General features: G+C 48.0%; 2 protein-coding genes across 2 annotated transcripts; one reads left to right on the forward strand and one right to left on the reverse strand.

Moving 5' to 3' along the window:
• Positions 1 to 397: 397 nt before the first annotated feature.
• Positions 398 to 6,028, reverse strand: LOC121843697 (60S ribosomal protein L30-like). Its single transcript, XM_042313477.1, has 4 exons — positions 5,854 to 6,028; positions 4,081 to 4,226; positions 708 to 838; positions 398 to 515 (listed from the first exon to the last, which is right to left on the reverse strand). The coding sequence occupies exons 1-4, from the start codon at positions 5,872 to 5,874 to the stop codon at positions 418 to 420; spliced, it is 396 nt and encodes a 131-aa protein (XP_042169411.1). The 5' UTR covers positions 5,875 to 6,028; the 3' UTR covers positions 398 to 417.
• Positions 6,029 to 6,340: 312 nt separating this feature from the next.
• Positions 6,341 to 11,549, forward strand: LOC112239355 (F-box only protein 43; the record flags this gene model as incomplete). Its single annotated transcript, XM_042313476.1, is given in 5 exon segments — positions 6,341 to 6,521; positions 7,810 to 8,900; positions 9,192 to 9,682; positions 10,434 to 10,536; positions 11,361 to 11,549. Coding segments are annotated over 3 exon segments (528 nt in total), but the record flags the coding sequence as incomplete, so codon positions are not given.
• Positions 11,550 to 11,749: the final 200 nt, after the last annotated feature.

Raw genomic sequence — 11,749 nt, forward strand, 5'->3', positions numbered from 1 at the left:
ACCCAACGCCAACGGGGGGTGACCCAACGCCACGGGGGGTGACCCAACGCCAGGGGGTGACCCAACACCAGGGGGGGGGGTGACCCAACGCCAGGGGGTGACCCAACAACGCCAGGGGGTGACCCAACGCCAGGGGGGGGGTGACCCAACGCCAGAGGGGTGTCCCAACGCCAGGGGGTGACCCAACGCCAGGGGGTGACCCAACACCAGGGGGTGACCCAACACCAGCGGGGGTGACCCAACGCCAGGGGGTGACCAACGGGGTGACCCAACACAATGCAAGCTTGATGTAGAAAAAAACCCCACAAGTGCCCACATTTCTTAGTCTCTTCCACAATGTCTTCCATTGTACTACAATCACATGTCAATGACTAAACATATGACAAAAACAACTGGGACATCTTGAAGTCGATTTATTTATACCAAAATACATCTACAGAGAAATGGAAGTGACGCAACTAGACTACTTCTCCCCTGTGGCTGATCAGGCATACTCCTGATGATGTCTGAATCACCTGTGGATGATTAGAAAATAATAATAAGTTACATTCTAGAAACCAGTAGTGAGAGAATAACAGTTTACACACACACACACACACACACACACACACACACACACCACACACACACACCACACATACACACACACACGTGACAGCGTTGTCACATTTGTTCCGTTTTTCATGGAAGATTTCAAACAAACTCACCAGGGTCAATGATGGCCAGGGTACAGACTCTGAAGTACTTTCCACAGGCCGTGCCAAGCTCTATGTTGTTCCCACTGTAGTGGTGGACCCCAGTCTTAGCCAGCATCGCATAGTACTCGATCTCTGATTTCCTACCGGGAGAAGAGTTCAAGTCACTTTTAGGGTGGGTTCACTTTAGTTCAATATCAGTGCTGAGCCCAGTCACTATTAGGGTGGGTTCACTTTAGTTCAATATCAGTGCTGACTGAGCCCAGTCACTTTTAGGGTGGGTTCACTTTAGTTCAATATCAATGCTGAGCCCAGTCACTTTTAGGGTGGGTTCACTTTAGTTCAATATCAGTGCTGAGCCCAGTCACTTTTAGGGTGGGTTCACTTTAGTTCAATATCAGTGCTGAGCCCAGTCACTTTTAGGGTGGGTTCACTTTAGTTCAATATCAGTGCTGAGCGCAGTCACTTTTAGGGTGGGTTCACTCTAGTTCAATATCAGTGCTGAGCGCAGTCACTTTTAGGGTGGGTTCACTTTAGTTCAATATCAGTGCTGAGCCCAGTCACTTTTAGGGTGGGTTCACTTTAGTTCAATATCAGTGCTGAGCCCAGTCACTTTTAGGGTGGATTCACTCTAGTTCAATATCAGTGCTGAGCACAGTCACTATTAGGGTGGGTTCACTTTAGTTCAATATCAGTGCTGAGCCCAGTCACTTTTAGGGTGGGTTCACTTTAGTTCAATATCAGTGCTGAGCCCAGTCACTTTTAGGGTGGGTTCACTTTAGTTCAATATCAGTGTTGAGCCCAGTCACTTTTAGGGTGGGTTCACTCTAGTTCAATATCAGTGCTGAGCACAGTCACTTTTAGGGTGGGTTCACTTTAGTTCAATATCAGTGTTGAGCCCAGTCACTTTTAGGGTGGATTCACTTTAGTTCAATATCAGTGCTGAGCCCAGTCACTTTTAGGGTGGGTTCACTCTAGTTCAATATCAGTGCTGAGCGCAGTCACTTTTAGGGTGGGTTCACTTTAGTTCAATATCAGTGCTGAGCCCAGTCACTTTTAGGGTGGGTTCACTTTAGTTCAATATCAGTGCTGAGCCCAGTCACTTTTAGGGTGGGTTCACTTTAGTTCAATATCAGTGCTGAGCCCAGTCACTTTTAGGGTGGGTTCACTTTAGTTCAATATCAGTGCTGAGCCCAGTCACTTTTAGGGTGGGTTCACTTTAGTTCAATATCAGTGCTGAGCCCAGTCACTTTTAGGGTGGATTCACTCTAGTTCAATATCAGTGCTGAGCCCAGTCACTTTTAGGGTGGGTTCACTTTAGTTCAATATCAGTGCTGAGCAGGACTGCGTAATCTTCCCTGAGGGAAAGAGGTTTCTGCACCAGCCAAGTAGTAGCACACCTGATTTCAAATAATCAAGTCAATTTAAATCAATTCATCAGGCCCTAATCTATAGATTTCACACAACTGTGAACACAGAGATATGAATCTGTTGGTCACAGACACCTTATCAACAAAAAAAAAAAAGGTAAGGCCGTATCTGATGTGACAAACCATTTACCTCATGCAGTGTGACATATCTCCTTCACATAGAGTTAATCAGGCTGTTGATTGTGTGTGGCCTGTGGAATGTTGTCCCACTCTAATTCAAATGGCTGTGTTGAAGTTGCTAGATATTGGCGGGAACTGGGACACAGTCGTACACGTGGATCCAGAGTGGAGGAGCGTATGCAGGCCATGGAAGCACCGGACATTTCCAGCCTTCCGGGAATTGTGTCCAGATTTCTTGCGACATGGGGGTCGCCATTCATCGTCGTGCTGAAACAATGGGGCCTCGGGATCTCATCATCTACATCCCTGTGTATTCAAATCGCCATAGTGTTTGTTGTCCGTAGCTTATGCCCCATACTATAACCCCACCTCCACCACGAGGCACTCTGTTCACAACGTCGACATCAGAAAACCGCTTGACCACACAACAACGACAAATGCACCGGGTACAGTTGGAACCGGGGATTCATCCGTTTAGAGCGCACTTCTTCAGCGTGTCATTGGCCATTGAAGGTGACCATTTGCCCACTGAAGTCGGGTTACGACGCCAAACTGCATTCAGGTAAAGACCCTGGTGAGGACGACAAGCACGGAAACTTAGACGAGCTTCCCTGAGACGCTTTCTGACAGTTTGTGTAGACATTCTTCATTTGTGCCAAACCCACAGTTTAATCAGCTATCCGGGTGATTGGTCTCAGACGACCCTCTCAGGTGAAGAAGCCAGATGTGTAATCACGCCGCCCAGGGCGTCCACCTGGTCGGTTGGGCCTGGTTTACGCGTGGTCGGTTGGGCCTGGTTTACGCGTGGTCGGTTGGGCCTGGTTTACGCGTGGTCGGTTGGGCCTGGTTTACGCGTGGTCGGTTGGGCCTGGTTTACGCGTGGTCGGTTGGGCCTGGTTTACGCGTGGTCGGTTGGGCCTGGGCCTGGGCCTGGTTTACGCGTGGTCGGTTGGGCCTGGTTTACGCGTGGTCGGTGGGCCTGGGGCCGGTTGGTTTACGCGTGGTCGGTTGGGCCTGGTTTACGCGTGGTCGGTTGGGCCTGGTTTACGCGTGGTCGGTTGGGCCTGGTTTATGCGTGGTCGGTTGGGCCTGGTTTATGCGTGGTCGGTTGGGCCTGGTTTACGCGTGGTGGGCCGCGTTTTGGGCCTTTTACTTCTCTGGCAACAGCTCTGGTGGACATTCCTGCAGTAAACATGCCAATTTGCATGCTCCATCAAAACATAGGTGGCATTGTGTGACAAAACTGCACATTTTAGAGTGTCTTTTATTGTCCCCTCCCAGCACAACGTCTACCTTTATAATTTTATTTTACCTTTATTTAACTAGGCAAGTCAGTTAAGAACAAATTCTTATTTTCAATGACGGCCTAGGAACAGTGGGTTAACTGCCTGTTCAGGGGCAGAACGACAGATTGTCGGCTCGGGGGGTTTGAACTTGCAACCTTCCGGTTACTAGTCCAACACTCTAACCACTAGGCCGCCGCCTCTAACCACTAGGCTACCTTGTACCTTGTCAGCTCAGGGGTTTGAACTTGCAACCTTCCGGTTACTAGTCCAACGCTCTAACCACTAGGCTACCCTGCCGCCTCTAACCACTAGGCTACCCTGCCGCCTCTAACCACTAGGCTACCCTGCCGCCTCTAACCACTAGGCTACCCTGCCGCCTCTAACCACTAGGCTACCCTGCCGCCTCTAACCACTAGGCTACCCTGCCGCCTCTAACCACTAGGCTACCCTGCCGCCTCTAACCACTAGGCTACCCTGCCGCCTCTACACTCTAACCACTAGGCTAACACTTCACATGTTGCGTTTATATTTTTGGATCAGTGTAGTTACCTGAGAGCAGGTGTGTTGTTGGCCAGGATGACCAGCTTGGCTTTGCCCTGGCGGATCATCCTCTGAGTCTGTTTGTAGCCCAGTACGTATTTACCACTCTTCATCACCAGCTGAAGACGAGAGTTGATGGACTCCAGGGACTTTTTCTGGGGAGAGAAACTGATTAGAGACCAACTGTCGGAAAGTTGGCCTTCTGACAGTCGGGCTGCTTTTAGCCCAGGACTGCATAAATAGGCTCCCGAGTGGCGCAGCGGTCTAAGGCACTGCATCTCAGTGGTAGAGGCGTCACTACAGACCCTGGTTCAGTGGTCTGAGACACTGCATCTCAGTGCTAGAGGCGTCACTACAGACCCTGGTTCAGAGGTCTAAGACACTGCATCTCAGTGCTAGAGGCGTCACTACAGACCCTGGTTCAGTGGTCTGAGACACTGCATCTCAGTGCTAGAGGCGTCACTACAGACCCTGGTTCAGAGGTCTAAGACACTGCATCTCAGTGCTAGAGGCGTCACTACAGACCCTGGTTCAGCGGTCTAAGACACTGCATCTCACTGTCACTACAGACCCTGGTTCGATTCCAGGCTGTATCACAACCTGCTGTGAATGGAAGTCCCATAGGGCGACACACAATTGTCCCAACTTCGTCCAGGGTAGGCCATCATTGTAAATAAGAATTTGTTCTTAATTTACTTAGTTAAATAAAAAGGTTAACTATTTTTTTTTAAATGACAGAACACAATCCATGTGTAACAGTATAGCTTCCGTCCCTCTCCTCGCACCCACCAGGGATCCTCTGCACACATCAACCACAGTCACTCGCGAAGCATCGTTACCCATCGCGCCACAAAAGCCACGGCCCTTGTAGCTCAAGGGGAACAACTACTTCAAGGTCTCAAAGCGAGTGACGTCACTGATTGAAACGCTATTAGCGCGCACCACCGCTAACTAGCTAGCCATTTCACATCGGTTACCCATGCATCATGGCATGTCAATATAGACCAGGCGAGGGCCCGGCTTCACAAAAGCATCTTACGACTAACTTCATCGTTAGAACCTTCGTATGAGCAATGTTAAAAACCTCCGAGCCGTTTCCCTAAAACCAGCACAACTAAAGTTGTACTTAAACGCGAGTTATTTATCGACTGCCGCAGACCACTCGTAGAAAAAGCGAAGTGCGTCGTTGCCTGCGTTTTTCCCCTTACTGCGTCACTTTATACACAGAAGATCTCGCTAAACACAGAATCCAGATGTGGATCTGTCTCTGTGTGACCGTCGATAACTTCACAACGAAGTTGACTACAAATACACAGTTGCCAATGTCTTAAAATGAAAACCGCGACGACTACATTAAAGTGAATAGCCTGCATACGGTCTATACTACACAGGCCTACATATTTCAATGATATCTAAGTCAATTTAATGTTCATTTCAATGGGGTTTCATTTTACTATTTGGTCCAATGTATTTGAACGGAGAACGCTGACCGGAGAATGAACGCTGCCTTTAATTACACATTGCGCAACGCCGCATCTACCGAACGTTGTCATAACATGCGTTTCCCGAAACACCACATCTACCGACCTAGGAAAGATGCATCGTAGACACTCGTAAGCCTAAAAGTTCCTTCGCTAACCCGAAAGCGGACACTGCTTGGTCACTCAACACTGGGATAAATGAACGATTTGAAAATAACATTTACCCCATCACCGATTAAGTTTAAGGATGTGCGCAAACATTTATATGATAAATGAACGATTTTTCCAATCTCAAACTCACAGTTTTCTTAGTGGCCACCATGTCTGCAGTTTAGATGTTACTAGCCAACCTAAACGAGGGTATAACATGCAAGAATGAGTGATTACAATCTTGTGTTGACATCAACCGGGAGAGTTTCGCTAAACGCACAGCAATCTACACTGTCCGGTAAATTGAAAGAAAGAAGGAGAATTTACCTCCCAGACTACAGTGCGTGTGTTTGGGAAAACAAAGCATCGCGAGAAGTGGAGCGAGAAGTGGAGTAAGAGAATTGCACCAGATTTGAAAACATCTCAGTCCTAAACACACGCAGTTCATGAGGAGGACGAGACTACAGTGCGTGTGTTTGGGAAAACAAAGCATCGCGAGAAGTGGAGCGAGAAGTGGAGTGAGAGACTTGCACCAGATTTGAAAACATCTCAGTCCTAAACACACGCAGTTCATGAGGAGGACGAGACTACAGTGCGTGTGTTTGGGAAAACAAAGCATCGCGAGAAGTGGAGTGAGAGACTTGCACCAGATTTGAAAACAGTCCTAAACACACGCAGTTCATGAGGAGGACGAGGAGACTGTCGTCTGGGTACAACACGATATAGCTCTTTGCAATGTCCGACATTTTGCCTTTTGGCTAGAAGTTTAGTAAACAACACTTCGACACGGATTAACTTTCTTTCTGAAACAATAACTAGGTAAGTAAGGTTTACTAGTTTTCTACGTAACGTTAACGTCTGTCTCAGGCTTGTGTATATATGTTACATTTTTAGTATGTATTTCAAGGTGAGTTGCTAACATTTAGTATATTAACTTTCAGCTAGTAATCCAATTGTTTAACAAGCAAAGCTAACTAGTAATAATACAACAAACAATGGACTCTGACATTGCCATCACATTCTGAAATTGCAACTGCTTTTTAACATTTTTGTTTTTGACGCCAGCCAGCCAGCTAGTCAGCCAGCTAGCCTTTCAGCCAGCCAGCCAGCCAGCCAGCCAGCCAGTCAGTCAGCCAGCCAGTCAGCCAGCCAGTCAGTCAGCCAGCCAGCCAGTCAGCTAGCCTTTCAGCTAGTCAGCCAGCCTTTCAGCCAACCAACCAGTCAGCCAGCCAGTCAGTCAGCCAGTCAGCCAGTCAGTCAGCCAGTCAGTCAGCCAGTCAGTCAGCCAACTAGCCAGTCAGTCAGCCAACTAGCCAGTCAGCCAACCAGTCAGTCAGTCAGCCAACCAGCCGGTCAGCTAGCCAGTCAGTCAGCCAGTCAGTCAGCCAGTCAGTCAGTCAGCCAACTAGTCAGTCAGCCAACTAGTCAGTCAGTCAGTCAGCCAGCCAGTCAGCCAACTAGCCAGTCAGCCAGTCAGTCAGTCAACCAACTAGCCAGCCAGTCAGTCAGTCAGCCAACTAGCCAGCCAGTCAGTCAGTCAGCCAACTAGCCAGTCAGCCAGTCAGCCAGCCAGCCAACCTTTCAGTCAGCCAACTAGCCAGCGGGCTAATGGGTCTCTAGGGAGAGAGAAGGAGCCAGTGTCCCCAGCCTCAGGCGAGGGTTTTTTTGGGCGGTCGCAGTGCAGTTTTGAGCGGGCGCCTGGGAGCCATGGAGACATCCACCCGGAACAGTTGAAAACCCCCAAAACGACGGTTCATCAACAGCATAGCAACTGCCGAGCTGTTGTCACTGTCGTCGACTGCTAGTTAGCTTCTGGTTGTTTGTTTTGATCCACTTGGAAGGTTAAAAGTAACTACTCTCATAACCTGTTAACTATTGACCACTTTTTAAAAATTGTATTTAAAAAAATAATTATAGCTGAAGTCAGCTAGATATATTTGTATTTACCAAAATTGAGTACAGTTTACATTTTTGTTTAATTTGAGATAACTAGCTAGCTACATGAATTAACTTAGAGCTAACGTTAGCTAGCTAGCTAGTTTTACAACAAAAGTGACCTAATCCTTTTCTGTCTTAACTGCATTGTTTTTCCAATGTCTTCTCACAGATCAGTTTGAAACACCAGACCTGTCAACCTGGTGAAATATTTGTGTTTCTACATCTGAAAGGGAGTATGGAGCACTGTCTCAAACCAGATGTCAATTTCCACAACCTCAAAGACCTGCAATGTGGAGCTTGTCAGGACAGCGGATACCTGGACAGTGGCTACAGCTCTAAAATTGAGAGCGGAGAGGATTTTGACCTCTCAAAGTGTTTATCTTCTGATGGTTATCACGAAACGCCTAAAGAGAATGTTTCACAGAGATGCGAACCTCTGTCACCCAGAAAGAACAGACGACAAGCGGGCGTCAGAAGTCCACAGAGAGACGCCTTGAAGGAGCAGCCGGTAAAGAACGGCTGGTGTGAAACTCCTAAACTATCCAGGAGAGAGCCGTTGCTGAGAAGACGTCTCCTCGTGTCTAAGACTGCAGACGAAACAGAAACGCCACGCACTAAAAAGACTGACTCGTCATCCAATGAGAGAACTGAACACGGCTCAAATGTGGTCTTTGACTCGCCGGATGCCTTTACGATTGGAGCTTTGGCTTCAAGCACTTTAAATCCAGAAGACGTGCTTCTGTCCGGCAGGAAACTGCGCCTCCTCTTCTCTCTTGTAAAAACCTCGACACTCGAAGATGGTAAATGCAACATGGCCAATGTCACTCTCTTTGAGAGAAAGGTGTCTGCTACGTCGCTCTCAGATGTAGACCCGGAAGAGAGCGTCGGTCCCTCAGACCTCCTTACCACAGAGATGCTGGAGACCCCACGCTATAGCAGATTAACACCCTCGGCCAAAGACAACTTCCAGACTCCTGTCAACAACGACGTAGCGGCTAACCTCTCGGACAGCCTGCGTGTCTTGAGCACCCCTACTCCTAAATACCACTTTGACACCCCTTCCTCCACCCCTACTCGTAAACTCTACGACCGCTCTATGTCTGAGGACAGCGGCTTCAGCTCCTTGGCTCTGGATAAATCTCAGGACTCCACGGTAGACAATGATGGTTCCTTCCAGGAACTGCTGCTGTTGTCGTCGGGTAGCTCCAGGTGCAAGGAGACCCCCAGCAGGCTGGCTGAGATGATGATGATGAAGAGGAGGTAGGCCAGATAGCTTTTTGACTTCCATTGAACGCCCTAGAACAGTGTTTTTCATCTCCAATCGTTGAGTACCCTCAACAGTATATACAAATGTGTGCTGTTTGGGGGGGGTGAGAAAGTTGAGTTGTGAAACATTGCTGTAGAATGTTTTTAGTGTTGTATGTTTATGGTGTTTTTGTAGCTAATAATTGTAATATTTAATCATTTTAGTTGTACTTGGTGTAATTCAGTTTGTTGCTTGCTTCTGTTTTTTAAAAGTTATTTATGATCATCAAAAATTATGATCATCAGGTCCAGACTGGAGCGCCAGCGTCGCCTCTCCACTCTCCGAGAGGGGGTTCCCAGTCTGAGGGGGACCGGGACGTGAGGAACCTGGCAGCCCACAGAACTCATCGCAGAGAGAAGAAGAACCTCGTATCCCAGGAACATCTGGAGCGCAGCTTCTTCAAGGAGGATGACGACAGTGACGTCTTCCCGGATGTGACGCCGCCAAAAACAACAACCACCGCTAAGCTAGAGGACCTGTCCTTCACGCCGGCCCTGCAGATGGTCCGGGCCCTGTCCCAGAGGACATCCAGGATGTTGCTGGAGCGCACCAGTCTGGAGGAACTGCTGAGGGTCTCTGAGAAGGAGGCCTTCAGGACCACCATGCCCCTGGCTGGGCTGATCGGCAGGAAGATGGGCCTGGGGAAGGTAGACATCTTTACCGAGCTGAAGAAGAAGAATCTCAGACACATACTGGCTAAGATTCTCAATCAGCTGTCCTCTGAAGATGTCTATAGGTGAGGATTTTAATACAGTATCTCCAGAAAGTACTCATACCCCTTCACTTATTCCACATTTTGTTGTTTTACAGCCTGAATAAAATAAATGGATTAAATGTATGTTTTTGTTCCCTTACAATACACCATAATGACAGTGAAAACATTTTTAATAGAAATTGTAGCAAATTTATTGAGAATTTTGGTCGGACGGCCAGCTCTAGACAGAGTCTGGGTAGTTCAGATCTAACCTGTCAACTCTGATCTAACCTGTCAACTCTGGGACCCTCATATAGACAGGTGTGTTTCTCTCTAAATCAATGTCCAAACTATTGAATTGGATACAGGTGGACTCCAATCGAGTTGTAGCGACGTCTCGCGGGTGATCGAAGGAAATCGTGATGCACCCGAGCCCAATTTGGAGTGTCATAACAAAGGGGCTCTGAATAATTAACTAAATAAGATTTCTGTATTTCATTTTGATTAAAATGTGTGGACGGATTCAAAACATGCTTTCAACTCTGTCATTTTGTTGAGGGGTATTGTGTGCAAATGGGTGAGAAACAATAACATTTTTGAATTCGGGGCTGTAACAAAACAAGTGGAATAAGACAAGGGCTATATGAATACTCTCTGAAAGGTGTGTGTGTGTGTGTGTGTGTGTGTGTGTGTGTACACAAACATATGTGTGTAATCACACTCTTGCTATAACATTCTATTACCACGTCATTGTCATGACATTGGTGGGTGTGTTCGTTCTCCTGGTCTACAGGGTCGGTCAGGTTTCCCGGAGCTGGGATGAGATCATAGTTCAGAACAAGATGTCCAGCCGCAGGAGGAGACACTACCTGATGGACGTCAAGGCCTCTCTGGAGGTGAGGTTGTCTCCTGTAACCGGCTTTCAGCATTGATCTAGAAAAGCACTTTGTCTGGGGTCACTATTATTAGTGTCTCAGTAGGAGTGCTGATCTAGGATCAGGTCCCATTTGTCCATGTAGTCTTATTCATTAGGATGAGGTCCATCAGTCTTATTCATTAGGATCTAGGATCAGGTCCCATCTGTCCATGTAGTCTTTGCCAGGATCAGGTCCGTGTAGTCAGTAGGGTCTAGGATCAGGTCCGTGTAGTCAGTAGGGTCTAGGATCAGGTCCGTGTATGGTCTAGGATCAGGTCCGTGTATGGTCTAGGATCAGGTCCGTGTATGGTCTAGGATCAGGTCCGTGTATGGTCTAGGATCAGGTCCGTGTATGGTCTAGGATCAGGTCCGTGTATGGTCTAGGATCAGGTCCGTGTATGGTCTAGGATCAGGTCCGTGTAGGGTCTAGGATCAGGTCCGTGTAGGGTCTAGGATCAGGTCCGTGTAGGGTCTAGGATCAGGTCCGTGTAGGGTCTAGGATCAGGTCCGTGTAGGGTCTAGGATCAGGTCCGTGTAGGGTCTAGGATCAGGTCCGTGTAGGGTCTAGGATCGGGTCCGTGTAGGGTCTAGGATCGGGTCCGTGTAGGGTCTAGGATCGGGTCCGTCTAGGATCAGGTCCGTGTCGTCTTAGCCAGTAGGGTCTAAATGACAAACTGATCCTAGATCACCACTCCTACTGAGGCTCTTTATGAATACAGCTCCAGTCAGATGTTCTATATATATTTAATACAGGGCTACTTTCACCAACACTGTGTGTGTGTGTGTGTGTGTGTGTGTGTGCAGCTTGGCAGTGCAGTCCATGTCCCTGATGCAGAGACCAGGTTGACCCTGCCGAGCCGGTCTGTCCTGAAGTCAGTCCAGGCCCAGTCCAGGACCCCCAGTACCAGCATCCGTGGTACCCCCCAGTCAGGAACGGGCACTTCAACCCCCGTCCAGCACAACTCAGCCAGCAAACAGGACCTGTTCATACAGGTGAGTCCCCTGTGTCATGTTATGTGGCCCTACGTTTCAGGTGTATATATTTTTTTAAATAAAAATAAAGTCATTAGTTTATGGCCGCGATGACTTAAAACAGCATTTGAAACAACACATCCAACTAACGTCGCTATTTTAATGATGCCTCGTTGCTGTAAGTTTAGCAAATCAGCCAAATGTGGGGACACTAGCTCTGT

Source organism: Oncorhynchus tshawytscha, unplaced genomic scaffold (assembly GCF_018296145.1).
Source record: "Oncorhynchus tshawytscha isolate Ot180627B unplaced genomic scaffold, Otsh_v2.0 Un_contig_8761_pilon_pilon, whole genome shotgun sequence".
Lineage (NCBI taxonomy): Eukaryota > Metazoa > Chordata > Actinopteri > Salmoniformes > Salmonidae > Oncorhynchus > Oncorhynchus tshawytscha.